Raw genomic sequence first — 26,436 nt, forward strand, 5'->3', positions numbered from 1 at the left:
AAAAAAAGTTGCAACATTTTATACAGTATCAAAATCTTCCATTTGAAGTATTTTTACTTTCTCAATTATAATGATTACCACTTGTTTAGTGTTGATTATGTGCCTAGCATTGAGAGAGTTTTCTTTCTGAGGCATAATTCAGTTTAATCTTCACAAAAGCCTGATGGTGTAGACAGAGGAGATAATCAAACAATGGTTCAACTTGCATACTGACCAGTTAAAATAGATACAGACCAACTCTTGCACTGACACCATTGTGAATTGCTGAACATCGTTTGGAGGTTTTAAAAAATTTTATTTATGTTTCCCAACACCAAATACATGGTGTCTTCGCCAGTACCAACCAGTCATTCAACACTGATACCAACTGGATATCCAACAGTTCAGTTCAATTCTGACACTGACTACCTGAAGTTTGCACACAGGTTTAAGGGCTGAGCTCCCCAACAGCGTCCTCACTTCAGATGCCAGTTACAAGTATTGGGTCCCCAGGTTACCTACACTCTGTCCGACGTGGCTACAACATTGGGGGTTCCCACAATCCCCCTTTTAGGTGCAATAACCTGCTAGAACTCAGGAAAGCGCTATGCTCTTATGATTGCAGTTTATTATTAAGCATATGAATGAACAGCCAGATGAAGAGGTACACAGGGCAAGGTCTGGAAGGATTGCAAGTACAGGAGCCTCTGCCCCCCCCCCCCGCCTTTTTTTCTTTTTGTGAGATGGAGTCTCGCTTTGTCACCCAGGCTGGAGTGCAGTGGTGTGATCTCGGCTCACTGCAACCTCCGCCTCCCGGGTTCACGCCATTCTCCTGCCTCAGCCTCCCGAGCAGCTGGGACTACAGGCGCCCGCCACCACGCCCGGCTAATTTTTTGTATTTTTAGTAGAGACGGGGTTTCACCGTGTTAGCCAGGATGGTCTCGATCTCCTGACCTCGTGATCCCACCCTCCTAGGCCTCCCAAAGTGCTGGGATTACAGGTGTGAGCCACCGCGCCTGGCCGCCTCTGTCCCTTTAGCATTGGGGTGCACCACACTCTTCATACCAATATGCTCACCAGCCCAGAAGCTGTCCTAACCCTGTCAGGGTATTTTATGGAGATTTTGTTACGTAGGCAGGATTGAATAAATCACTGGCCACTGGGGATCAACTCAATTTCTAGCTCCTCTCCTCTCCTGAGAGACTGGGAAATGGGGCTGAAAGTTCGGAGCATCTAATCAAGACTCACTCTTTCTTGCAGTTAGCCCCCATCCTGAAGCTATCTGGGGACTCACCAACCCGTTGCCTTCTTAGAGCAAAAGATGCTCCCATCACTTGGGAAATTCCCAGAGTTTTAGGAGCTCCATGCCAGAAATGAGAGACAAGGGCAAATGGAGTTCCTATTATACTACAGTAATATTATCCCCATTGTGCAAATGTGTAACTAAGGCTCTTGGAGGATAAAGTGATCATTTATAGGTTTCCAAGTAGTAAGTGGCAGATCTGATTTCCATCCGTCATCTGGCTCTGCACTGTGCTCATATCGAGCACTGCCCCCAGCCCAGGGTCCTGCCTGTGCCTTCTCGGCCCCACTCCTGCCCTCCCCAGCTGAACCCATCCCCATTCCAGGCCACGCCCCAGGTGCCAGGGCACCCAGAGCCCCTTTCCAAACTTGACTGAGCATCTTTTGGGCTGCACCAGCCTGTTTTCTGGAGTTCATCTTCTTAGGAATATCTTGTGTGTGTTTCCCTGGGTCTGAAGGATGAGCAGGGAGCACTGCTGAATGGAATGTGGCCATGTGGATCGGGATGTCTATGTGACTATATGCGTCCCCTAACCCACAGAACAGAATTGGGTTTGAGAAGAGAGGAGGGGTAGGGTCGAAGGGTCTCAAACTTCCATGTATTTTCTTGCACCAGCCCTGCAAATATTTAGGCCTTCTCTTAACCATTTTGCAGTACTGCCTCCATAATTACAAAATGCTTATTTTCCCTTCTACCTTGGGTACCAGTCCATCTTTTATGTGGTTAGAGCTTAGGTAATCCAAATCAGGTTTGTTTCTATTTAGTAAGACATTGGCATTTTGAAAACAAAAACAAAGAAGTGACACAAGTAGAATTCTGTTAATGTTAAGGCCTTTTTTGTATCTTTAAGATAGCCAATAATAAAATATAGCTGGGTCATGAAACACAAAATCATACAGAAGTATATACCTTAGCAAATGAGTTTATTGCAAGAAACAAGTATTAAAGAAATGATTTTCAATCAGCATAGAGTGAAGTTCTGCAAGGGTTCAAAGGCAGGTAAAATAGAAAATAAAAAGACTCCTACAGTGACATGAAACTATCACCAACTACTAAAAATGTTTAGTATGGTTTCAGTTTGTTTGGTTACCAACTACTACATATTTGAGAAATGACCATTAGGAACACAAAAGTAAATTAGAAGTCCTCTTTAAAAAATCCATAAAATACTTCTGAAATGGTAAAAAACAACAGGCACTCAAATGGCTGCAAAAAGAGTCAGAGAGGGCTGGGTGCGGTGGCTCACACCTGTAATCCCAGCGCTTTGGGAGGCCGAGGCGGGTGAATCACTAGGTCAGGAGATCGAGACCATCTTGGCTAACACGGTGAAACCCTGTCTCTACTAAAAATACAAAACATTAGCTGGGTGTGGTGGCGGGCGCCTGTAGTCCCAGCTACTCGGGAGGCTGAGGCAGGAGAATGGCGTGAACCCGGGAGGTGGAGCTTGCAGTGAGCCGAGATCGTACCACTGCACTCCAGCCTGGGCAACAGAGAGAGACTCTGTCTCAAAAAAAAAAAAAAAGAGTCAGAGATCTGTGTGGGTTGAGGAGGCAGGGGAGGGTGGTTGAGCTTTTATTCTCCTGGTCTTTAGGTCCGTTGGGTTTTCGCTGAGCTGGTGTGGAGGATGGCAGTGCCATCATGCTGCATGCTGAGTGAATCCCTTTGGTGTGTGATCACTCTGGTGGTGGCAGTCTGAGGAGCTCATACGCCCTTGGTCTCTAATGTGGCGGAGCTGGGAGAAACTTAGGTTCCCTGCTTCATGCCTTTCACCCTCTTTCCTCCAGTCCTTATGCTTCTTGTTCATCAAGGCTCCTTGGTGGCACCCTCTTGTCTCTGCATGAATCAGCTCTCTCTTTCCTCTAGGTATATCCACATGCCTCACTGGGCACCTCCACTAACTGCCTGCTCTCAGGACTGACCGCTTCATATCTGTATGAAACATCTGTTTCCCATCTCAATCCCTCAAGGATCAGGGCTGTGTTGCATCTGGAATCTATCTATTCCCTTCCCTGTCATTTTATCCTTGATGCGTCCTGAGTACTCAAAACTTCCCCATAAGAAACAAGAGACTCAAACAGTTGCTCATTAAATTTATGTCTTGGTTGGTTACAGACCGAGTGGCTGCTGTAACTTCTATGATGTTGCTGCAGTCTTGGATATCCAAGGATGTTGATTTGATTTTTGGAATCCAGGGGAGGCTGGCAGGGCATCGTGTGAAGTGAGAATTCAGTTGCTCCTGGGAAGGGCTCTGGGAATCCCATGGAGGTTTCTGGTGGTGGTTTCTTGGTTATCCTTCAGTTTCCAAACCCATTTTGAGGGCAGGATTAGGGTTTGAGATCATGTCTCATAGGCGAGTGGAAATATTATGTCTCTGTGTTGGGATGAAGTTGGCTTCCTTTGAGATGCCCTGTTTGAGTCTCCTTTTATCACTGGCTAGAAAAGTTTTAACGAAGATCTCGGTAATCTGATTATACAGGGAAAAGTGTATGTCAGTAATCTATTGTCGCAAAAATGCTGTGTAACAAATTCCCCAAATTTCAGTGGCTTCAAGCAGTAAGCACTTATTCAGCCATGAGCCCGTGGGTTGGCCATTCTGGTTGGCCTTGGCTAGCGCCTGGTCTGGTTGCCTCCCTCCCATGTCTGGGGTTTTGGTTGTCTATGGGATGATGAAACGTAGTCTTGGCGGGTGATTGGGGTGGGTGACTCTGCCTCAGGTACCTCTCATCCTCCCGCATGCATCTGGCCATGTTCCCATGCTGGTGGAAAGTTACAGAAAAGCAAAGGGGAACACGTCCTGCCTCCTGAGGCTTTAGCTAGGATCTGACATACTTGTCTTTTTGCTACAGCCTGTTGGCTGAAGCAGATCATATAGGCAGCCCAAAAATAAGGGTTGGGAAGTAATTCTACCTCTTTAGTGGGAAGAATCACAAAGTTATGTGGCAAAAAGCATGGATACAGGAGGAGTTGAGTGTTGGAACCATCTTTGTACTCATCCATAGTGACAGTGAAACGAGCTATTTACCCTCTATCTTCTCCGTGCCTCTAGAGCACTTACAGGGTGTTTCAATGACCTGTGTTTGTAATAAACTACCCCAAATCCTAGCAGCTTAGTACAACAACCCATTTATTATTGGTCCTGATTCTGTGGGCTGCCTGGACTCAGCTGGAAGCTGCCCCCTGATGTCGGCAGGGGCTGTGGTCACCTGAGAGTCAGTTCTCTGGAGTGTCCAGGACAGCTCCCTCCCAGGCCTGGCACTGGTGCTGGCTGCCCCGCTGGGCACTCGGTCCTCTGCCATGTGCTGTGCTGCTGAGGGTATGGGGACTTGGTTTCAGGAGGCAGGAAGGGGAAGCTCCCACTTCCATAAAGGCCTGGGCCTGCGACTCCTGAAACCTTCCCTCTGCTGTGTTCTCCAGGTCAGAGGCAGCCACAGGTCAGCCTGGGTTTGAGGGGAGGGGGATGAGCTTCAGCCCCTGGTGTGAGCGGCAGCATGTGTGTGCAGACAGGGAGGAACTGTGCAGAGTGAACTAGTCCAGAGAGAATGTCCAGACATACGGAAATAGCCACGTGCTCCCCAGAGCAGGGTCGTGCAGTGGGAGGCCCTCCCTTCGTGAGGACGGCTTGCAGACGCTCCCCTTCCGGGCTGAATGACCCCAGGAGCAGAGCGGTGTTTTCCTGTGGCACCTGCTGCTCTTAGGATAAGGAGAGTTGAGGATTCCTATGCTCCCAGAAACCTGCAGCCAGGCCCCATCCTCTCCCAGCCTCTTCTCCCACGAGAGCACCAGGAGCCTGGTCACCTTCATCTGCTTCCCGGTTCGATTTCAGGATGCACTTCACTCCCCCTGCACTTTCAATAACTCTCATCCCCCAGAGGGACTTACTTGAGGCCTGGGGGTAGGGGTGGGGGGAAAGTACATATTTTCCAAGACCTAGAAATTTGGTTATAGAAAAAAAATGCCTAAGGTTCCCAGCACGTCATCTTCTTGGCGAGCCAAGCTCTGCCAATCTTGGGAGGCCTCGTGGGAGACCTTTCAGGAGGACAGACATGGAGCATGCAGATCTGGAGGTAGACGCTCTCCATGAGAGGCGATTGGGTTGGAATGGGTGTGCCTGTACCATGAGAGGTCAGAAAGGACGGATGTGAATGTGGGGAGGACTCTTGTGAATGCTTTCACTTGTCACTACAGTACTGTGCTCAGTAGCAAATTTGAAAGACAGCCTTCGAAAATGTCTCTAGTTCTGTAATCATATTGTTTATTTTTATTTTGCATTTGTTACTGCAAAGAGCCATTGTAAAGAAGAAAACAAACAAAAAAATATAGGTGATAAAAAGCAAGTGATGGCTTCTAAAAATGTAAACTAAAAAAGGCATTTTTAGTGCCAAAAAACAACTGATGGCTTGGCTGAGATCTGCAGAGCACCAGAGACTGGCTGGGGACCAGTTACTGGAGGCTGGAGCCTGGAAGGAGGGGCCCCATGACGGGAGAGGTCACCCTAGAATCCAGCTGTAGTCGGAACCGTAACCAAGCGCCCAGGGAGGTTGGGCGGCAGGTGTCGGTGGTGGGAAGGTGAGGGGAAGAGATACCCCTCTCCTCTCACCCCTGCTTTCCAGATGGGGCCACGTCAACCAACCCTGACAGGTGGCCAGGAGGCAAGGCACCCTGCTGAGCCCATCTGTAGAGGTCAGCCCTGGGGCCTGTGACAGCAAAGGGAGGTTGGAGACTGGCTCGGTGGAAGGGGAGGGGCACAGACAGTGGTCAGAACATGCTGCTTTATAATTCAAATAAAGGAATATATTGGATGAAGTATTTATTTCTGGAAAATTCCTGGATTATAGGCACCTTTAAATTTAATTTATTTAAGGCGTGTTTTAAAACGTCCCTTCAAAATATGGGTTGATACCTGCTAATTAAGTCAAACCAAATTTTTTTTGGGCTCTGGAGTCAGATAGGCTAATCTGATTTGAAGTTTGGTTCTGTCGCTTATTAACCAGGTGATCCTGGACAAATCAGTAATCTTTATGAGTCTTGACGTCCACAGCTGGACAATGGGAATGACAGCTCTCAGAGTCGTGGTTGGAATGAAATGAGAAAATGTGTGTGGAGCCCTTGGCACTCAAGGAACCGGCACTGAAGTACTCAATGAACGGTAGCTGTGCCGTTTACTGAGAACTTAATAACGAAGCTGAAAAGGATGTGCAGATCGCATGAGTTTTGGTGGGATTTCAAAGTCCTGTTTTCTCAGTATGATAGAGAAGTATGCCCTGTTTTAGTCTGACGTCTTCCTTTAATGGATCCCTCATTAGATGCTGCCTATGTGGAAGGATGTGTGGATACTGCATGTGATGTGGGTTAGCTGGAGCTAGATTCTCCTGGCCTGTCGGACTAGGGTTCTCTTGGGCTCATCGTAAGTGATTCTCCCAATGGAAGGGAAGTGACTTATCTAGTCACCTCATGGACCACACATACCTACAGGATGCCTTTAGGCAAACATGTTTAATGCAAAGCTATGATTCTTTTGCCATTGGTGAATTGTGTCCAGTCCTGCTAGAACATAAAACACAGAAATGCAGTTGTTTATTATTATGTATGTTGTTCATTTTGTCTTCTAGCCGTCAGGTTCTGAACAGCCGGTAGATGGGCTGGCTTACTGAAGGACATGATTCAGACTGTCCCGGACCCAGCAGCTCATATCAAGGTAAGTCCCATCTTGGCCGGGAAGCCAGCTCTGCCTTCCTCTGCGCCTAGATTTTCATGGATAGCAGCCCATATATCAGTTAGTTAGGGGTCAGCCAACACAGCCCAGGAGCTAAGAAAATGGTTTTTACTTTTTTAAATGGTTGAAAAATCAAAAGAAGCATATTTCATAACACATGTAAATTGCATGAAATTTACATTTCAGTGTCCATAAAGAAAGCTTTATTGGAACACAGCCCCATGCATTCATTTCTATATCATCTGGGGCTGCCTTCACTCCATAATGGCACAGTTGAGTAGGTGCGACAAAGACCATATGGCCTGCCAGCTGAAAATATTTACTGTCTGGACCTTTCCAGAAAAAAATTTGCTGAGTTAATATATGAAATCACATCCAAATTCTTCTAACTCCTGTTTTAATTTCATCTCCTTTATACTTGCCTGGGGTTAGCGAGGAGGAGACAAGAGGGTGAATGATTGGATTTCCGATGTTGGAACGTTGTTTTATCTGGGCTCGCCGGCACTCAGCGCTCCATCACCTCACACCTGCCCTGGCTGCTTTCTGACCTGCACTTCCTGAGGCTGTGGAGGTGAGAGGGTGAGGAAGTGAGACTTGTGCCAAGGGAGGTCCCTGAGAGGACTCTGGCCATTTATTTTGACACTACACATACATGTGGGTAATAGCTACAGGGAGGAAATGAGATGGTAGTTTTCATAGACTTGACAAAAATAAAGACTGCAGAAAAAATTGGGGCTTAAGCTACCTTATCCAAACAGGCTGTCTACACCTGTGCTGGTTAGTTCAACTATATCTGTGCTGGCCAAAGTAATTGACTGCACGGCCGGTTCTTCACTTTCCCCATACTAATTCATTTTCCCTAAGTGGTGTGGTTCATTTTACTAATGTATATTCCTTGCCTAAAACATTAATTGAAAATGGGAAGGGCTTATAATTGAAAGGAAAGTTTGTGATATTGAAAAATGTACCTTTTTGAGTAAAATATAAAAAGCCTTTCAAAATCCCACACATACAATTACACATGGACGTACACACATTTGAAAACAATACATTTGGTGAGGCATTCTGGACCATGTGCAGCTCACATGCATACACATTTACTTTCTTTGAAAATGGAATTGGAAGTAATAAGAGTTTCAATGCATTCCTTGAGCTTTGTGGGCGCTCCTGCATTTCAGAGATTGCGGCAACTCTAGGGGTGTCGAGGTTTCTAAATTTTGCCCAAGGCCGTAGAGGAGCAGATGCTTATGGGGACACTATAATTTGATTTCTGTGTGATGTTTTGTTGGGCTATGATGGTTGTGTTTATCAAAAAATGTGCGAGTGGGAAATTTCTTGTGGATGTGATAAGGTTTCTTCAGAAGTGCTGGGAACATGTTTGATCAGTGTGTCTATGCTATACACGTGAAGTGGGAGAAAGACTTTTTTTAATTTTTAGTGTCTGCTGACCATGAAGCTGCATGATGCAAAGAAAAGCTCATAGGGAAGTTGAGACAATAAGTATCTTCTGTAGTTCAGAATGTGAGGGACGGCAACTGAAATTCGTTTTATTAGCATTCCACCACCACCCCTCCAGGCAACCAGAAGGAAATGATGAAGTCAGCAAGAAAGTATTACAGATTCTAAATAGCTAATTCATAAAGCTGAAACAATCCCATACAAACCTGAAAACAGCATCTTTGAAAATGTGTGTTGGTAGAAACGTTCTGTATTTGATTTCAGGAATGAACTATGTTTTTGGCTCTGATTTATCTTATTATCTGAAGGATTGACCTTCTCCTCCACTACTGTGGGTATTTCTAGTCAGGTGGGACCAGAGACTGAGAAAAGAAATAAGACACAGAGACAACAGTGGACTCAGGGGACCGGCGCGCAGCATACCAAGGACCTGCACCGGCACCGGCCTCTGAGTTCCCGCAGTTTTTATTGATTATTATTTTCATTATTTTAGCAAAAAGGAGTGTAGTAGGAGAGCAGGGTGATAATAAGGAGAAGGTCAGCAAAAAACATGTGGGCAAAAGAATCTGTGTCATAATTAAGTTCAAGGGAAGGTACTATGCCTGGATGTGCACGTAAGCCAGATTTATGTTTCTCTCCACCCAAACATCTCAGCGGAGTAAAGAATAACCAAGCAGCGTTGCTGCAAATATGTCTCACCTCCCACCATAGGGCGGTTTTTCTCTCATCTCAGAATTGAACAAATGTACAATCGGGTTTTATACCGAGACATTCAGTTCCCAGGGGCAGGCAGGAGACAGTGGCCTTCCTCTATCTCAACTGCAAGAGGCTTTCCTCTTTTACGAATCCACCTCAGCACAGACCCTTTACGGGTGTCGGGCTGGGGGACGGTCAGGTCTTTCTCATCCCATGAGGCCATATTTCAGACTACCACATTGGGAGAAACCTTGGACAATACCCCGCTTTCAAGGGCAGAGGTCCCTACGGCTTTCCACAGTGCATTGTGCCCCTGGTTTATTGAGACTAGAGAATGGCGATGACTTTTACCAAGTATACTGCTCGTAAACATTTTGTTAACAAGGCACGTCCTGCACAGCCCTGGATCCCTTAAACCTTGATTTCATACAACACCTGTTTTTGTGAGCTCCAGGTTGGGTCAAAGTGGCTGGGGCAAAGTGGCTGGGGCAAAGCTACAAATTAACAACATCTCAGCAAAGCAATTGTTTAAAGTATAGGTCTTCTTCAAAATGGAGTCTCTTATGTCTTTCCTTTCTACGTAGACACAGTAACGGTCTGATCTCTCTTTCTTTTCCCTACAATTATCATCATATTGGTTGATGTCAATATATAATATCATCATCATATTGGTTGATGTCAATATATAAAATATAATTTTGAGAAATCATAACTCTGAGAGTTTTTAAAAAATAAATTTCAACTCACATGGCTTCTGTGTGTTTGGAGAGATGAACTGGCAATAAGAAGTGTGGTTACTAATAGCTGATGTTGGCTGCGAGGTAGAATTATGTTAAAGATGTTTATTTCCTTTACAAACCTATCAAAATTCCACCTATTGGAATTCAAATAATTATTTTTGTAATTTTTTTTTGCATATGAAGTTGGGGTTCTTGACAACAAAGTTGGGAGGATAATTTTCTTCCACTGATTCATTAAAATGCCTGATATGGGAGTTTTTGAAGTAAAATTTCATGTGCGAGAAGTTTCTTCTGGCTTTGGGCTGAGGAATGCTGCTATGATTTCTGGGAAGGAAGTTCTTTTTTTTTTTTTTTTAATGGAGTCTCGCTTTGTCGCCCAGGCTGGAGTGCAGTGGCGTGATCTTGGCTCACTGCAACCTCCGCCTTCCAGATTCACGCCATTCTCCTGCCTCAGCTTCCTGAGTAGCTGGGACTACAGGCACCTGCCACCATGCCTGGCTAATTTTTTGCATTTTTTTTTTTTTTTTTTTAGTAGAGACGGGGTTTCACTGTGTTAGCCAGGATGGTCTTGATCTCCTGACCTTGTGATCCACCTGCCTTGGCCTCCCAAAGTGCTGGGATTACAGGCGTGAGCCACCACGCCCGGCCAGAAGGAAGTTCTTATAAATGTCACATGAATGGTTCCTCTTGATGGTATTAACATATATAGTGGAAGATTTTGTTTTTGGTTCATTGCTACTAAAATGTTTTTGTTGTCTGAGAAGGACTTGAGTTTTCCACAGAAGTGGCTTAACACTGCAGGTGTGATTCCCGTGAAGACTCTGTGTGTCATCACAGTCCTGTCCGTAGGCCGTCCTGGAGGAGAGGAATGTTCCTTTCATCTTAGAGAAATTCACTCTGCACAATGTATGACGACTCTTTTCTGCCAAAACAAATGGCTTTTACCCTTTTATATGTTTAAGGAGCTGGAAACAATAAAAAAGGAGGGGTGGTTGAAAACTATGGAATATGAAATATTCTTGATTTAAATAGTGCAAGAATTGTGGCAATTCATTTACAAACAAAAGGAGCAGGCTGTTTATTTTAGCTGCTTCTCTGTCGGTGATAATAGTGACTGTCGTTAAGCATAATTTGATTTACCTTTCTTTGCAGGCCGTTCCAGGTACCTTTTAAAAAAAAATTTCTTTATTATTTATTTTTATTTATTTATTTATTTTAAGACATGGTCTCGCTCTGTTGCCCAGGCTGGAGTGCAGTGGTATGATTATGGCTCACTGCAGCCTCTGCCTCCCAGGCTCAAGCGGTCTTCCTGCCCCAACCTCCTGAGTAGCTGGGACTACAGGTGTGCGCCGCTACACCCAGCTAATTTTTAATTTTTTTGTAGAGACAAGGTCTCACTATCTTGCCCAGGCTGGTCTCAAACTCTGGAGCTCAAGCAATCCTCCCACCTCAGCCTCCCCAAATGCTGGGATTACAGGCATGACCAAGTACTTTTTTTATTACAGAAATTATACTAACTACCGTATCATGCAGATGTACTCTTAGCATGTTAGGTGTGTATGAAGATACAACTCTCTGAAGGGGTAGAGCTGTCACAACCAAAGATGCACCCGGATGATTATCCTCAGCAGACAAAAAAAATAGCAAATCCATTTTCTTAGGATCCTATAAATATTTTTGTCATTAATTCTATTTCTGATAAAGCATTTTTAAATTCACGTGATTGCATTTCCTAAAAAGAGTTCTGTCTCTGTAATATTTTCATTTACTAACATTTGCCAAAGAGGACTAACTAATTCCCTTTGTTGTTCACCAGCTACTCATATAGAATAATACACATTTTGGAGCTGATGGAATGAGGACTGGACTGAGAGGGGAACCATCTGTATGTTAGTTCTGCTCCGTGGTCGCCAGCTGTGAATCCCAGAGATGCTGGTCATGAAAATTCTCCGAGCTTTGCATTCTTATCCAGTTTCATGTCGTGGATAGGAACACATTCTGGCTCAATTCAAATCCTGCTCTGATGTTTACTAACTTGGTGATTTTGTACAAGTTCCTTAGTTTCTTTGTGCCTTGGTCTCGTTTAATATGAAACAGAAGCATCTGTTTTGCAGGGTTAGTGGGAGATTAAACGAGTTAGTACATTTAGACCCCACTGAGTACTAAACAATTGTGAGCTATCACTGTGATCTATAAAATGAGGTTGGCATACCCATCTTAAAGATAAAACATCATCCTGTCTCTAATACCTATGGAGCAACATGAGTATGTTTTACAAAACACTGAGTGGAGGGAAAAATACAGAAAACAGAACGCTCTTTGTAGCACATGCTACTTACATACATAAAAAAGTTATAAACTCCTCAAGCAACATCTTAGGGTTTTCCAGGGTACATACGTACCTAACACATATAGATCACATTGGAGTGGGTGCTTGCCTACGTGGCACATGCTGGCTAGTTGCTTTGAGAAGTGGTTGGGGATAAGGGAAAAATAATCATATGCAAATAAAACAAGTTAATAACAGTGATCTTTTTATGTGGCACAGTGGGTCCTCCATGCTGGTAGGAGCATGAGTTTGTGTAAGCACTTTTGTATTGGCTTGGTGTTACCTAGTAAAGCTGAAGATGTGCCTAGCCTGTGATCCAGCAGTCTCACCCTGGGTCTGTATTCTGTTGTACCTGAGCACCAGGAGGTATATTTGAGCAAAAAACAGAACAACCCAAATGTCCATCTACAGAAAAGTGGATAAATAAACCTATTGTACTCCACCAGTGGAGTACTATACAGCAGTGAAAAATAAACTCCAAGTGTCTATCTGTAGCCATGTATCAATGTGGATGGTTCTCATATGTGAGTAGAAAAAAGTCACAGATTACATACAACATGATTCCACAAATAAAGATTAAAAAGAGGCAAAATTAAAAAGCATATTATTCGGAGAAATGTGATATGTGTTGAAAAGAAAAATAAGGAAGAAATAAACATATAACCCAGCATTGGAATTACCTTGTCAGGGAGGGGAGAGTTTCGGGGAAAAGGCATGAGGGGCTTCTGAGGTCCTGAGGCTGACTGTTGTGGACTAGGGAGTACATGCAAAGGTGTTTGCTTCTTATTCTTTAAATTGCACAAATAGATGATATATCCTGTTTTGTGTGTACTATTTGCAACAAAAATACTAAAAGAAGAGAGAGGAAAAATTAGATGACTCATAGTGAAGTCATTCTTGAGAGGAAGGTACTTTCTAATTGTAAAACTCGTTGTACTTTAGCAAATCATCACATCAGAGATCACTTGGTCTGACGCTGTTCTAGCTGCAAGGAAAGGTGGGAGCTACTGCTGCTCAAGTGACTTCTTTGAAGCTCAGGCTGTGCCTGCACAAAAGCTGGGCACAGGCCATTTCCAAGTTGAGTGTGTCCTCCTGCCTTGGCTTTGTGAGTTTTTCCACCACACCCTTTTGCGATGAGGAATGATTTGGAGACTGTTTCTGACTTGGGTTCGTTTGTTCATTCAACAAACATTTAGCAAACCATCCACGTACTCACACTGGGGGTGGGGGAGGAGAGAGAGAAGGGATCAAAAAGACACACCATCTGCCACTCAGGGCATGGGTCACCTGTTCTCAAACACTTCGGGCACTGTGAAGCTGCTAGAGAGGGACAGGGGAGCTGCTGCTGGGGTCTGGGCAGGATCTCAGGGGGGCTGCCTGTAGTCTGCACCTTCACCTGCTCCACTGGCTCACCCATCACCCCTGTGTCCCGCTGACAGCATCTGTGTTCAGCAGCCGCTGCTTCTGCCTGTAAACCTCCTGGCAGAGGATCTTCCTGGGATCACACCTTGCTCTCTCTTCCAGGTGAAGCAGACAGGTGACCTTTGAGGGTGCTTGATGAGGCTGGGGATTCATAGGTCCACTCACCTGTAGCAGGCGAGTACAGATGCCTGAATTTGGACCCTCCATTGACACGTCCTCTGTCCTCCAGCTCATGAAGGGTGTCCAGGCTCAATTCAGCTGAGCTAATCACTAGATACTGCTCCCTAAGATTTTGTGTGAGGATCAGGCACCAACAATGGATCACAGGGGAAACAAAGTCACCGTTCAGGTTTCTAGTTGCTGTTCACATGTGGGGAAGGACTAAAAAACCAGCTTACCCAGGATTTGTTTGTAATTAGGATTTTCACCACTTGGCTTCCTTTTCTCTTTAGCTTTTATACTTTTGCTCATTTTTATGAGTGTGCTGGGGCCAGATGATCTCAGTTTGAAGCTTGGCTCCACCTGTTACTAGCTGCCTCAGTTTCCTTAGCTGTAAAATGGGAATGAAATAGTGCATCTACCCCATAGAATCATGAGGAATAAATTAGCTAATGAATTTAGAGCATTCAGAGCAGTGCCTGGCACACAGTGAGACTTATTATCACATCACATTACATATTGTCAATATAATAATATGCACACCACGTTAATTATATAACATTAATATTTTTAAACAATATAGCATATTGTTAATCTATGATGTTGTATACTAGCATACTGTTACATATAGCAGTGGAAGGGGAGATACTGTTACATACAGCAGTGGAAGGAGAAAAGTAAGAAGGGAAAATCTTATGGAAAAAATTAAATTGACCCAGGGTCAGTACTTCCCAAGAAGTGAACTGAAGCACTTCTTTCCCACATTGTTCCACGGCTGCCGCTCTGGAAGTAACCCTAAATATTTCTGACCATAAAAGATGCTAAACTTAAACTCCGTGTCTGTTTTATAGACGGAAGAGTCTAAAACAGTTTCAGAAGTAGCAGCGTTCGTGCGAGGTCACTGTGAAGCCTGAGTGCCCAGCAGATGAGTGGAGCTCTTTTCAATAACACGAAGCAGATGCAGAAAGCGCCCAAATCTGCCTTGCGAGGAAGGGATTAGGCGATGTCTCGGGGCTGGTGGTGATTTATCCCATCGCTATGGCAAAGGGTGGATTTCACCACGGAGCCCCCACCTGGCTGACAAAAGACTCATTGAGTTGTAAGCATTTCTCACAGTTTGCAAATCTGACTTATAGTAACTGTGCTTCACAGGAAGGTGAAAGTTTATCCTTTTGAGAATATACTCAAAAGAGACAGAGTTTTCCACCCCCACCCCCAAAGTCTGTCTACTATGAAGCTGATGTAAGTCTTTGATATGCTGCCTATTTTTTCTCAATAAATCAGCTTTGATCAGTTTCCAGCCTGGTTAGCACATCCCGATGAGCCCTGTGACTTTGTGGCCGTGTATAGCTGCTTTTTCGTTTTTTGTACTTTCATTTTTCTGCAGGATGATGGCACGACTAAAATTTCTACAATGAGTACTTTTATAGTCAGAAAAATAATATTGCTTTAAAATATCAAGATATTTAATATGGCACAATAATAGAGACCCTGCCTACAGATTTCCTTATGTGCGTGGTCTCGAGCTGGACTGTACCTTCTGTTTCTCCTTCTCGCTGGGTTCCTGCACCCCTCAGGGTCGCCATGCTGGGCACCCTCCAGGGCGATTCCCATGCGGAGCTCAGTTCCTGTGGCCTTTGGAGCGGTGTTCAGCATGTGTGCAGCAGGGTTTCGTGAAGCAGTGAAGTGTTCCCCAGACATGCTGCACAATCCCCCCAGTCTGGCGATTCCTCATTAAGATTCAGTGAGGCTGACATTCAGTAGGGGGCACCAACTTAATCAGGAAGTGTAAGAGGGGTTTGGAGGAGATTCACAATCACTTCCCAGGAGAATGGGTAGAAGTTGTGCATGGTTAGCCTAGACCCCCTCTGGGGCAGTTTCCCTGAGGAGTTGGTTAAAATGCAGATTCCTGGTGTCTAATCTAAAGTTTCTTCTCCAGTAAGTGTGGGTTGGAGCCCAGGGTGCTGCAGTTCAAGCACCTGAAGTGTTTCTGCGTGTCTTGCTCAGATAATTGATAGTTATCAACAATTAACGTAGCCTGAGATAATCGATAAATATTTATAAATATTTTTGTTTCTTTGTTTCTTCATTGAAGGCTGCTGTCTTTTGCGTGGCTGCTGTGAATATCCTAGTCACACCTCTAAGGGTTTAGAGAGCATTATTTGGCCTTGGGTTTCAAAACATCAGCAAGTCTCTTTGGCTCCACTATTTGGTGTCATAGAGCCCAGAAGAGAAGTGACACTTGTTGCTTCTTCCACCTTGTAGGAAATTAACTTAGGAATCGGAGTCAATAATTTTTCTGAGGGTTAGCCCCCAGTAGTTGAGTATTTTAGAGACATCAGCAAGGTTGACATCACTGTCTCCGACTTAGCCCTGTCTGTGCAAGTGGGGGTTGAGGATCATTATCCTCATTGCAGGACTCAGTGTGGGGCCACTGTTGTCGGGGAAGCAGGAATTGGAGGGTACAGTGGTTCGGGACACTAAATTAGCATTTTCCCATGGGGACACCCAACTCTCTCTTACAAGTGAATAGGAAGAAGTCCTACTTATGGGTTTTTGCTGGCTTAATCTTCACCTTCTTTTCCTTCTGTGTCTTCTTTACCTTCTGATCGCAAAATCCCATGGTGTATTGGTATGAAAGAGTGATCATTGATACCAGATCACCCAACTCGGCCCACCTATACTTCTCCAGGAAGTATCTGAGAACACTATTTTATTACATTCTATTGTGGTTTTTAATCTTTGCTGGTTTGATCGGTGACAATGGAGTTTTATAGATGTTAGCATTTGGAAACCTGTGAGTTTGATCATTTCTTCATACTCTTCATACACTTATCAACAAGTTACATTATCTCATTTGTGATATTTTTGGATCCAATTTCAATGTAATCGTTCAGAATTGCTGGGCTACAGCGTGAACTGAACAGATGATATCCCCGCCTGCATGAAGCTTCCATTCCCGTGGCTGGGATAGAATGTGCTCAAGGGAATAGTTACAAATCAGGTGGTGCTGGTTGGTATTCTCCAGAACAAAGCAGGAGAAGCAAGAGACTGAGGAAGGGAGAGGTGAAATTTTACATGAAAGGTTAGGGAAGGTCATAGGGAGGAGGTGACATTCAAGCTGAGACCTGAAGGAAGTGGGAGCATGAGCCGTTTGATCACACGGGGAAGAGTATTGCAGAGAGAGGGAACAGCATGTGCAAAGGCCCTTTGGCAGAAGCTCTCCTGGCACTTTCAAGTAACGGCAAGGAGACTGTGGGCTGGTGTGGAGTGAGGTTAAAGCTGCAGGATGTGAGTTGGAGGCATACTGGTGAGGCTGTGTTGTAGACTTCTGTTAAGCAAGGATAAGGGCATTTCAATTTTATTTTGCACACTGCGGGAGGAGAACCATTGGAAGGTTGATAGCAGATGTGATCTGATTGAATTTTTTCTAAAGCTTTCTTGAAGTATAATTTACATTGGTTGAAGTTTTAAAAGAACCATGTTGGCTATCATGTGGGGAACGGACTAGAGGAGGACCAAGAGTTGAAACAGGGAAGGCCAATTAGAAGGCCATTGCCAGGCACCAGGCAGTGAAAGGGGAGGTAGTGAGAAATGATCAGATTGGGGATCTGCTTTGAAGGTAGAAAAGACAGCATTTGCTGATGGATTAAATATGCAGTGTAGGAGAGTCAAGGATGACTTCAAAGATTTTGTTTGTAACTGGGTGTATGATGGTGCCACCTATTCTAAAAGGGGCGTCTGCAAGAGGGGACAGTTGCAATGTGCAGGAAATCGAAAGTGGGGTTTGGGCCGGGCGCAGTGACTCGCGCTTGTAATCCCAGCACTTTGGGAGGCCGAGGCGGGCGGATCACGAGGTCAGGAGATCAAGACCACGGTGAAACCTCATCTCTACTAAAAATACAAAAAAAAATTAGCCGGGCGTGATGGCGGGCGCCTGTAGTCCCAGCTACTCGGAGAGGCTGAGGCAGGAGAATGGCGTGAACCCGGGAGGTGGAGCTTGCAGTGAGCCGAGATTGCGCCACTGCACTCCAGCCTGGGCGACAGAGCGAGACTCCGTCTCAAAAAAAAAAAAAAAAAAGTGGGGTTTGGCTGTGTTGAGTTGGAGATGCCTGTTGGATATCCAAATTGTGATGTTGAGAGGTTGATACGAGTCTAGAGGTCATGTGAGAGATATAGTTGTGATTCCTAAGCCTAAGGCTATCTGAGGCTAGGTGACTAGGTGAGATCACCTAGGGACCAAGATGCAGAAGAGCCATAGGGTTGAGCTTTGGGCCCCTCCAATGCATACAGGTTGGAAAGAGGAGGGGGAACTACAGAGGAGCTGAGAAGAGATGCCAGTGGAGGTAGGAGAAGGGCTAAGAAACCGCTGTCTCGGTGAGATGAGGACTGAGGATTAGCCACAGGCTTTGGTCACCTGGACATCATTGTGACCTTCATATGAATGATTTGCATGGAGTGGACAAAAGCCACCTTGCAGTGAATTTGAACAAAAAAAAGAGAGAGAGAGAGAAGAAGTGCAGACAGCTTATATGCAAACAACTCTTTTGACATGATTTAGAAGGTGTAGTGAGTTTCTCAGCAATTTGTATACATTATATTTTAATGATAGTTCCTCTCAACTATGTCATATTTGTTGTGCAGATTGTTTTTGATGATTATTCTACCTATTAATTTTTATGGTGTTCTTTTTCAACACCCCATGAGGTAAACATTTTTCTTTGATCACATCGATTGATAATTCTTTTTATTTTTCCCTTAGCTTTTAACTTAGAAAATTTTATCTATTTTATTCTTCTTTTTACTTCTGTGTATTTACCAGTGTTCTGTGTAGCTTGTTTAATAGATATAAAATAAAATGCATCTTATCATAAAAACCACAGACAGAGTCATTCAGCATTCACAGGAGATAAGGCTTGTAGCATCCAATTCAGGTTTCTTCATCAGGATTTCTGGGTTCTGTGCAAAATGAACACGGCATCACTTTGTAGCAGTTTTTCTTTTTCTCCTCTTAGTCCCCTCTGCAGGGTTGATAATAAAAATAGTTGATAATTATCGTGGACACAGTAATTGGAACGGGGCATAAACCAATCAGAAAAGATTACAATTGGGAGCAACAGGTGTCCCTGTCACGTTGTACACCACTCTCTCCCGATACCTTATTCGCGAGTGAATTGGATTTCTGGCTCCATGCCTTTCTGGCCTTCTGACTTCTGCCTCTCTGTCCTCTGATCCTTGCTATTTGTCTCCTTGCCATTTTGGGGAAAAAGGAGGCATTTACTATATAAGGATTATCTGTGTGCCTGTTTTATATGTTTGCTAGATTATAAATTACTTGAAGTGATCACATAATCATTTTTGTATCCTGCATTCTACATTATGTATGTAGCACATGCTTCACATATATGAGTTGACTGAATTGAATAAGCAATGGCAACAATGAAACAAGAGTGATCCAGGGACTTTGTTGTATTCTGGGGCAGAATTGAACATGTCGGTATTCACTTACTCTTTATTTTCTCTCCTTTCTAGGTATGATTGTAACCATACAACTAATTTATAGCAGAGAGGACATGCTCTCCAGGACCATGTGTCTTCGCTTTTATAGATACCTATAGACTTTATTTTTTAGAGCAGTTTTAGGTTCACAACAGACTTGAGCATATACCACAAGTGCTCTCGTATAACTCCTGCCCCTACACATACATCGCTTCCCCCACTATCAACATTTTCCCACATGGGTGGCTGATGTGTAACAAGCGCTGAACCTACATCAACACATCATTATCACCCAAAATCCAGAGTTCTCATTAGGGTTATACTCTAATATAAACACCATATACTCTTGGTGTTATATGTTCTTTGGGTTTGGACAAACGTGATGACATGGATCCACCATTATCATATCATACAGATTAGTTTCACTGCCCCTCACATTCACTGAGCTCTGTCTGTTCATCCCTCCCCACCTCCTAGGCCCTGACAACCACTGATCTTTTTACATCTCCATAGTTTTGCCATTTCCAGAATGTCATATGGTTGGAATCATACACTATGTAGCCTTTTCAGATTTTCTTATCTGGTGTGGTAATGTGCATTTAAGCTTCCTCCTCGTCTTTTCATGGCTCAATAGCTCATCTTAACTTTTTAAACCATAAAACTCTTTTAAAATTAGGTCAATGCTATATATTTTCTCCCAAGAATAAGAAGAAACACGCACACTTTTATATGCTCATGGATCTATTGCAGTCAATTCAGTACCTCCCCTCAACCCACCTCCCACACTCTCGGTGCTGCAGGAGCTGGGATACCAGGTCAGCCAGTCCTTGCAACCCATTGAGGCAGTTGATGAAATTGAAAGTGAATTTTTCTTTGCACTTATCTTGCTAGAAACTGTGTTGCTCCTTGAGCTCAGTAGAAGGATAGAAGTTCTTTGAACAAAGACAGTTTAAGAGGTGCATTATCGATTTAAATGTAGTTCAGATCACAGATACTCATTCTGTACTTTTGCATGCAGGAGGACGGCTTCTCAAACTTTAATACATCCATAAGTCACCTGGGGACCTTGCTAAAAGCAGATCCCAATTCAGTAGGTCTAGGGCAGGCCTTGAGATTGTGCGCCACAAACTAGCCCCCAGGTGCTGCTGGTTCTGCTGGCCTGAGGACCAGCCTCTTTAAAGCCAGGCTCGAAAGCCCTGTTTTCCAAACTACAGGTCATGACCCATTTGTCTAAGTGAGTCAAGGCCAGTATTAACAAAAAGAAATGGGATGGAGTAAAGTGGAAACTATCAGGGCACATCACATATAGAAAGAAAAAGCATTATTTTTGAAAATTTTGTTTTAGTTATATATGTGTGTGTATGTATGTGTATATATATAATATATATCTACACACTGAGTTTTATAATAATCTACATTAGTTTGTACTCTGGATACATTCTGTATAGCAAGAAACAAGGGTAGAAGCACTACACTGGGTTATTCTAAATAATAGTGAGCTTGCAGGCATAAAATTGCACATGTGTCTCCATGGATTTTGCTGCTCAGATTCTGGTATCCAGATGTTGGGATTTTAACCAAGGCAGGACTGTAAATAGCAGCGAAAGATTTTTTTTTATTTTATTTTAAAGATCAAATTCCAAAATTCTGGTTGTGTTTTGCTTAATTGAGAGTACATGTTACTTCTGAGAATGTCCTTTAAAAAGTAAACAAATTTAACTGAAGCGTGGCTATTAGTTAGTGATTCTTTGTAGATTTTCTGGAAAGTCCTGTTTGAATAACTCTGCTGTATGTTGTTAATACACTGCTATGATCAATATTGAAAAATGAACAATAATACCAATTCATATGGACCTTCAAATTAGTCTCATAAAATTTTATGATAATGGTATTATTCAGCCAACTGACTTTGAGACTGACAAAATATCTAACTTTAACCAGGTGATTCTTGCATCCTTTGTTTTAAAACCTCAAGTTTAAAATATCTTTATGTTTACATTTAATTGTCATTAATCAAAAATAGATGCCTAAAGTAACAGTCAAAAACAAGTCAATTTTTTATGACTTGTGTTGTTTGAAAAAGCCCCCAGTTCAAATATTTACTTTCTGTTATTGTTTGAAAAAAAAAAAAAAAAAAGGATTGTGTAGAATTTACCCATTTCATTGCGTGTTACAAAAGTGACCTAGAGCCTGCAGGTGTGACAAGGGGTGATGGGTCATTTCCTTACCTGTCCAAGTTCACCTTCAGGGCACAATGTCCTGCAAGAATTATATATAAAATAGACAATGTTGGCAATGAGCAAAGACATCAAGGAAGAAAACAGACCAAGAGGGAGAAGATATTTTTACCTATGAATCATTTAAACAGTATGCTGCTGTTCCTGTTCCTCAGTCTTTTGTGATAATGGAAAATTAACACATATCCAATAAAAGGATTTAAAAAGACCTGTTACTTGATTCCTCAAACCTGAAATTAAAAACAAACAAACAACATAACCCTTAGGTTATGTAAAACATACCATGTGAAGAAATGTGGCTCTGAATAAGAAAAAAAAGACATTAAAAAAACCCCACATTTTATAGTATTAAAAAGTATGTGTTAGAAAACCTTTTGATTGATATTAATGCATGACATAAATCAACTGAAGGACTTATTCTTGCATCAATTAAAAGCATTTAGACTTACCTGAAAATCTGAAAGTAGCATGTTACATACAACCCTAATTATTGTGTGCCCTCATGTAAACAGCAACATTTGATGATCCGTTCACTCCATGAGGACTGCAATTTGGGAAGCTTTCTCATTTCCTTTGAAATGGCTAAATAGCATCATGGGTAATTGGAATTATATTAAATTTTATTTTCCAGAAAATGAGTCTTCATGTAGGGGCTTGGAAAGTCACTTTTTGCTGGTATTGGTTTTAGGAGTATTGTGTTAGTTGGGTTCCCTGGGAAGCAGATGTTGAGACGGAATTAGGAATGTTAGTGTTTTATTGGAGGGGGAAGGGGGCTATGCCTGTGAAGGATAAAATGAGGATGAAGCAAGATTGGGCAGGGAGAGCCTCATACCAGGTACAGATTTGATAGTTTGACCAACCCAACGGGGAGCTCTGGAGCAGAGCTTGCCTTTAGAGGGGCCCTGGGTTGGGCAGAAATGACCAGGCTCTAATACCCTGCTGTGTCAGTGATTGGCTCAGGGCTGTCTGGGATGAGGCAGGGCCTGAGGTGTGAACAGCTGGAGGCTGTTCAGATGCATGCTAGATTCTTTCTTGAAGGGAGTTCCTAGTGGGACACCTCTGGGGCTGCCATAGCATCTGTAGAAGCAGGAAAAGGATGTAGCTGGTTCCTTCTGAATTGTCCAGGAGGGTTATCATCTGCTTGACATTGTCACCCTCCTTGTCTTTTTTTGTTGTTGTTGCAAATTTACCTTTTGCAAGACTACTTTCTGCTCAGAATTAAATGCCCTTTGTTCACAAAATCTATATAATTTTCATGACCTAAAATGGCTTCTGTCCTGAGTGCTTAGATGAGGTCATTTGCTGTTGGACAGTCCCACCACTGTCAAGTGCCACCATGATGGGAAATTGTAATGTTAAAGAAAAGATGAGGCTGGGTGTGGTGGCTCACGCCTGTAATCCCAGCACTTTGGGAGGCCAAGGTGGGTGGATCACCTGAAGTCAAGAGTTCAAGGCCAGCCTGACTAACATGGTGAAACCCCATCTCTACTAAAAATACAAAAAAATTAGCTGGGCATGGTGGCACATGCCTGTAATCCCAGCTACTTGGGAGACTGAGGCAGGAAATCACTTGAACCTGGGAGGTGGAGGTTGTAGTGAGCCAAGACCGCACCATTGCACTCCAGCCTGGGCAACAAGAGTGAAACTCTGTCTCAAAAAAAAAAAAAAAATTATTATTAAAAAATTCCTTTTAATTTTATTGTTTGGACGTTTCTTGGGCTTAGACCTTTAGATAAACAATTTTGACTCTATTTGTTATATTACCTGCCTCTACTGTTGTTTAAGGTTGACGTTAAATTTGTTTCAGTGATGTTGGTAAAGTCTGTCATCAGTTAGTTAGACCTGAAATCTAAATGACTAAATCGTGCTGGCCATTATATCAACCTTTGTCCTCTAAAAATTTGGGTCCCAGAGTTGGCCTTTAATCCTGCCTGGGGCTCCGTCTCAAAAAAAAAAAGGGGGAAATGGGATCCATGGAGAAGGATCTATTATTTTTTTTACCAAGTCCATTGCTGGCAAGTAGAAAGATCCCCCTCCGAGTGGGTCACCAGCAGGCAGGTGTGTTCCAGGCTCTGCAATTCTCCCACTCCAACCTCCTGCTTCTAACTGATTTAAGGATTTTTGGACCAGAAAAAAAAAGTACTTTGGGAGGATCCTCCTATGGATTTCCTTGTTCTGCTCCTGATGTCTCTGTGCCAGCCCATCAGCTAGGATTCGTGGAGCAAGGTCTGTGGCTTCAATGCTGGGTGCTCTTTTGCCTTCATTGTGGGACACTCACAGACACCCTCCAGCCTGAGGCACCGGTTCTGCCCTGTGCATGCAAAAGAGACTGCGTCTGCATATTGCCATCCCTTCCCCTCTCCTTTCTTGCTATTGTTCTCTTTATATTCAAATTATGTAGTTGGTACTTTTAATGTTATTTTACATTTCCTTGCACCTTGATGAAAGACTTTGTGTATTTCTCACCTTTTTCTGTGCTGATTTTTTATCTGCTCCCAAATATTGCCTTTATGACTCCATTTCTCTTAAATGTGGCTTTTAAGTGTTTTTGGTTCATTCGTAGAAATCATTTACTTCTTCCCTCATTTTGCACTGTAACTATCACCTCCGTGTGTTAAGTAAATCGGGGAGGTTTCTTTATTTCTTGCATTTGGCTCATTTAAATCTGCTTTCCTTATTGATATGTGATAGGAAAGAAAGTAATTTCCAAGGAAGACTTATCCCAGTATTGTAGGAATGTTGTGGCAACATTAAGCCCCACTCCAACTTACATTTCCATACTTTTGCCATTCACTATTCAAGGATTTGGGGACTGATGGAAAACTATTTCTTGTTTGAGGCACACACACTAATGTTTGACTTTGGATGAGAAATTTTTGAATGTCCTTGGAAAAATAGAATGCTGACAAGGACCTTGAGAGAAGGGACTGTGATTCACTCTGTCTTAAAGAATGAAACGTAAAACTATTACCGATATAATTTGTACCAGTAATAGTACTCATCTTCTTATTACCTTAATCTCCTATTCAGTTTAAAGTTTCTTGCTTTCCCCGGTGCTGACCTGTTTCAGGCCGGGAAACCTCGGTTTGGATGGAGGGTGTGGTTGGTCCCCTTTCTCCATGGTACATGTCCAGTTCTCCTGCTGTCATCTCCTTGCCTCCTCTGTGCCCTTGAAATCAATGATGAGTTGAGTGAGGTTCACCAGACCAGGTTTGGGGCCACCCTCAGCAGGTTCTGCCTTAATAGTCTGGTACCTCTTTTTTAGAATGAGGTCTCTGTCAAAACTGTGGGACTCCCCCAAAACTTAGCGCCCTGATTTAGATCAAAGAAAAAAAGAAAAAGATGATAAAATTAAATATAAAATGCCAGTTGCCATAGGATATATAAAATGATAAAATAGTTCCAAATCATAAGTAATTTTTAAAAAGTTTTGTTCATTAGTTGAAGTGCAGGGAGAACACTTTATACATCTTCCTAATCTCAGCTAATTCTGCACCTTTAGGAGCAAGAAGAACGGTTAATATGCAGGTGATGCTGGGGTGCCCATCTTCATAGAACAGATGCCCCCAAAGTCATACCCAGAACATTCCAAGAGTCTTCTGAGAAATCCATGGAAATCGTCCACAGAACACATGGTTTTCCCCATGTGGCCAGGATTTTATCTGTACCTTTAAGAGGTTTTACATCTAAGTTGTCACTCTTATTCTCATTGGTTAACCTTCTCAGAGTATAATGCCAAGACTTCTAAATTGTTAAAAACTTAACCTTTAAAAAAAACATACACATATATTAGTTTTTTTCAAGCTAATATATGTTTGGTCATTGATCCTCAGAGATTCCTACAAACCCCAGTTTGGCCCCAGAAGTCGGGGGAATGTCTTCTAATAGTAGGTGACACAAAGACTTATGACTTGCAGCCTAGAGAAGCACTGTCTGAGTGAAGCCCAGGGGCCAACTGTGCAGCTTCTCAGCTGCTTTATGTCCTGGATCTTTCCATTTTATTCTAAAATCGTATGTTGCAATATTGAAATTCAATATGGAAATATTTCCTTGTGGCTTTAAATAAACTTTTCAGGAATGCATATTAGCAACTAAAAATAGAGAAAGTCTCAAATTTCTCCACTTTTCCAAAGCTATTCTGGAGATTTAACACTTTTCTTAGCAGTCTGAAGGAGAGAACCCATGATATCCGTGGCGCAAGGTCACAGAAACACATGGAACTTTCTCTTCCTGAGTACACATAGCTCTGGAGTAGCTGAATACATGTGCTTTGTGAGTGTTCAGTGGAGAGTCCCACAAAACACGGTGAAGGTGGCAGAACCTGGAAGACCGGGTAACTTTATGTGACAGCTACTCTAGTGGAAGCCTGAGTTCTCTATTGGGTAACCTTGGATGACTGGGTTAGGCTCTGCTGAGGGTGCTGGGCAGATGTGAGGGGCTACCCCAGCGTTAATCAGGGTAGGCTAATAGCTCTAACCCTCAAATTTCAGTGGTCTAAATAAAGTTTATTTTTCACTCCTGTAACAGTCCAGTACCGGGGTTTGGGTGTGGTGGGTCTCCTCGGTGGCTCTCTGGTGAGAGGAATAAGAGAACTCAGCTTTCTTCCCATCCAGCCTCTGCCTAGCCTTCCCCCCTCTCTGTGTCCTCAGAAGCCTTTCTTTTCAGCCAGTGGGTGGAAGAAGAATGGAAAATTGCATGTGGACATGTTTCCTAGGCCAGGCTTCCATCTACCTTTCATTGACCAGAAATGAGTCACATGACCACACCTAGCTGCAAAGGAGGCTGGTAAATATAGTCTGTCTGGGTGCCAAGGAGGAAAAGGGATATTGGAAAGGCTTGGCCAGCCTCTTTTGTATCCACAGAAAGCTGAAGAAATGTGGTTGGCTCATATGCCCTATCTC

The 26,436-nt window shown here is 43.2% G+C and overlaps 1 protein-coding gene across 6 annotated transcripts in view; it reads left to right on the forward strand.

Moving 5' to 3' along the window:
- The window catches only part of ERG (ETS transcription factor ERG), a 297,697-nt gene that overhangs the window by 82,261 nt on the left and 189,000 nt on the right, over positions 1 to 26,436 (forward strand). For 4 of the 6 annotated variants that reach the window (XM_032174500.1, XM_058427799.1, XM_058427798.1 and 1 more), the window contains exon 3: positions 6,892 to 6,977. In XM_032174500.1, the coding sequence (XP_032030391.1) occupies positions 6,939 to 6,977 (39 nt within the window). In that variant the 5' untranslated portion in view covers positions 6,892 to 6,938. Of the gene's footprint in view, positions 1 to 5,853; positions 5,963 to 6,891; positions 6,978 to 7,427; positions 7,567 to 26,436 lie in introns of those variants that run through there. The other 2 variants (XM_058427802.1, XM_058427800.1) reach the window with 2 other exon arrangements.

Source organism: Hylobates moloch, unplaced genomic scaffold (genome assembly GCF_009828535.3).
Source record: "Hylobates moloch isolate HMO894 unplaced genomic scaffold, HMol_V3 SCAFFOLD_14, whole genome shotgun sequence".
NCBI lineage: Eukaryota > Metazoa > Chordata > Mammalia > Primates > Hylobatidae > Hylobates > Hylobates moloch.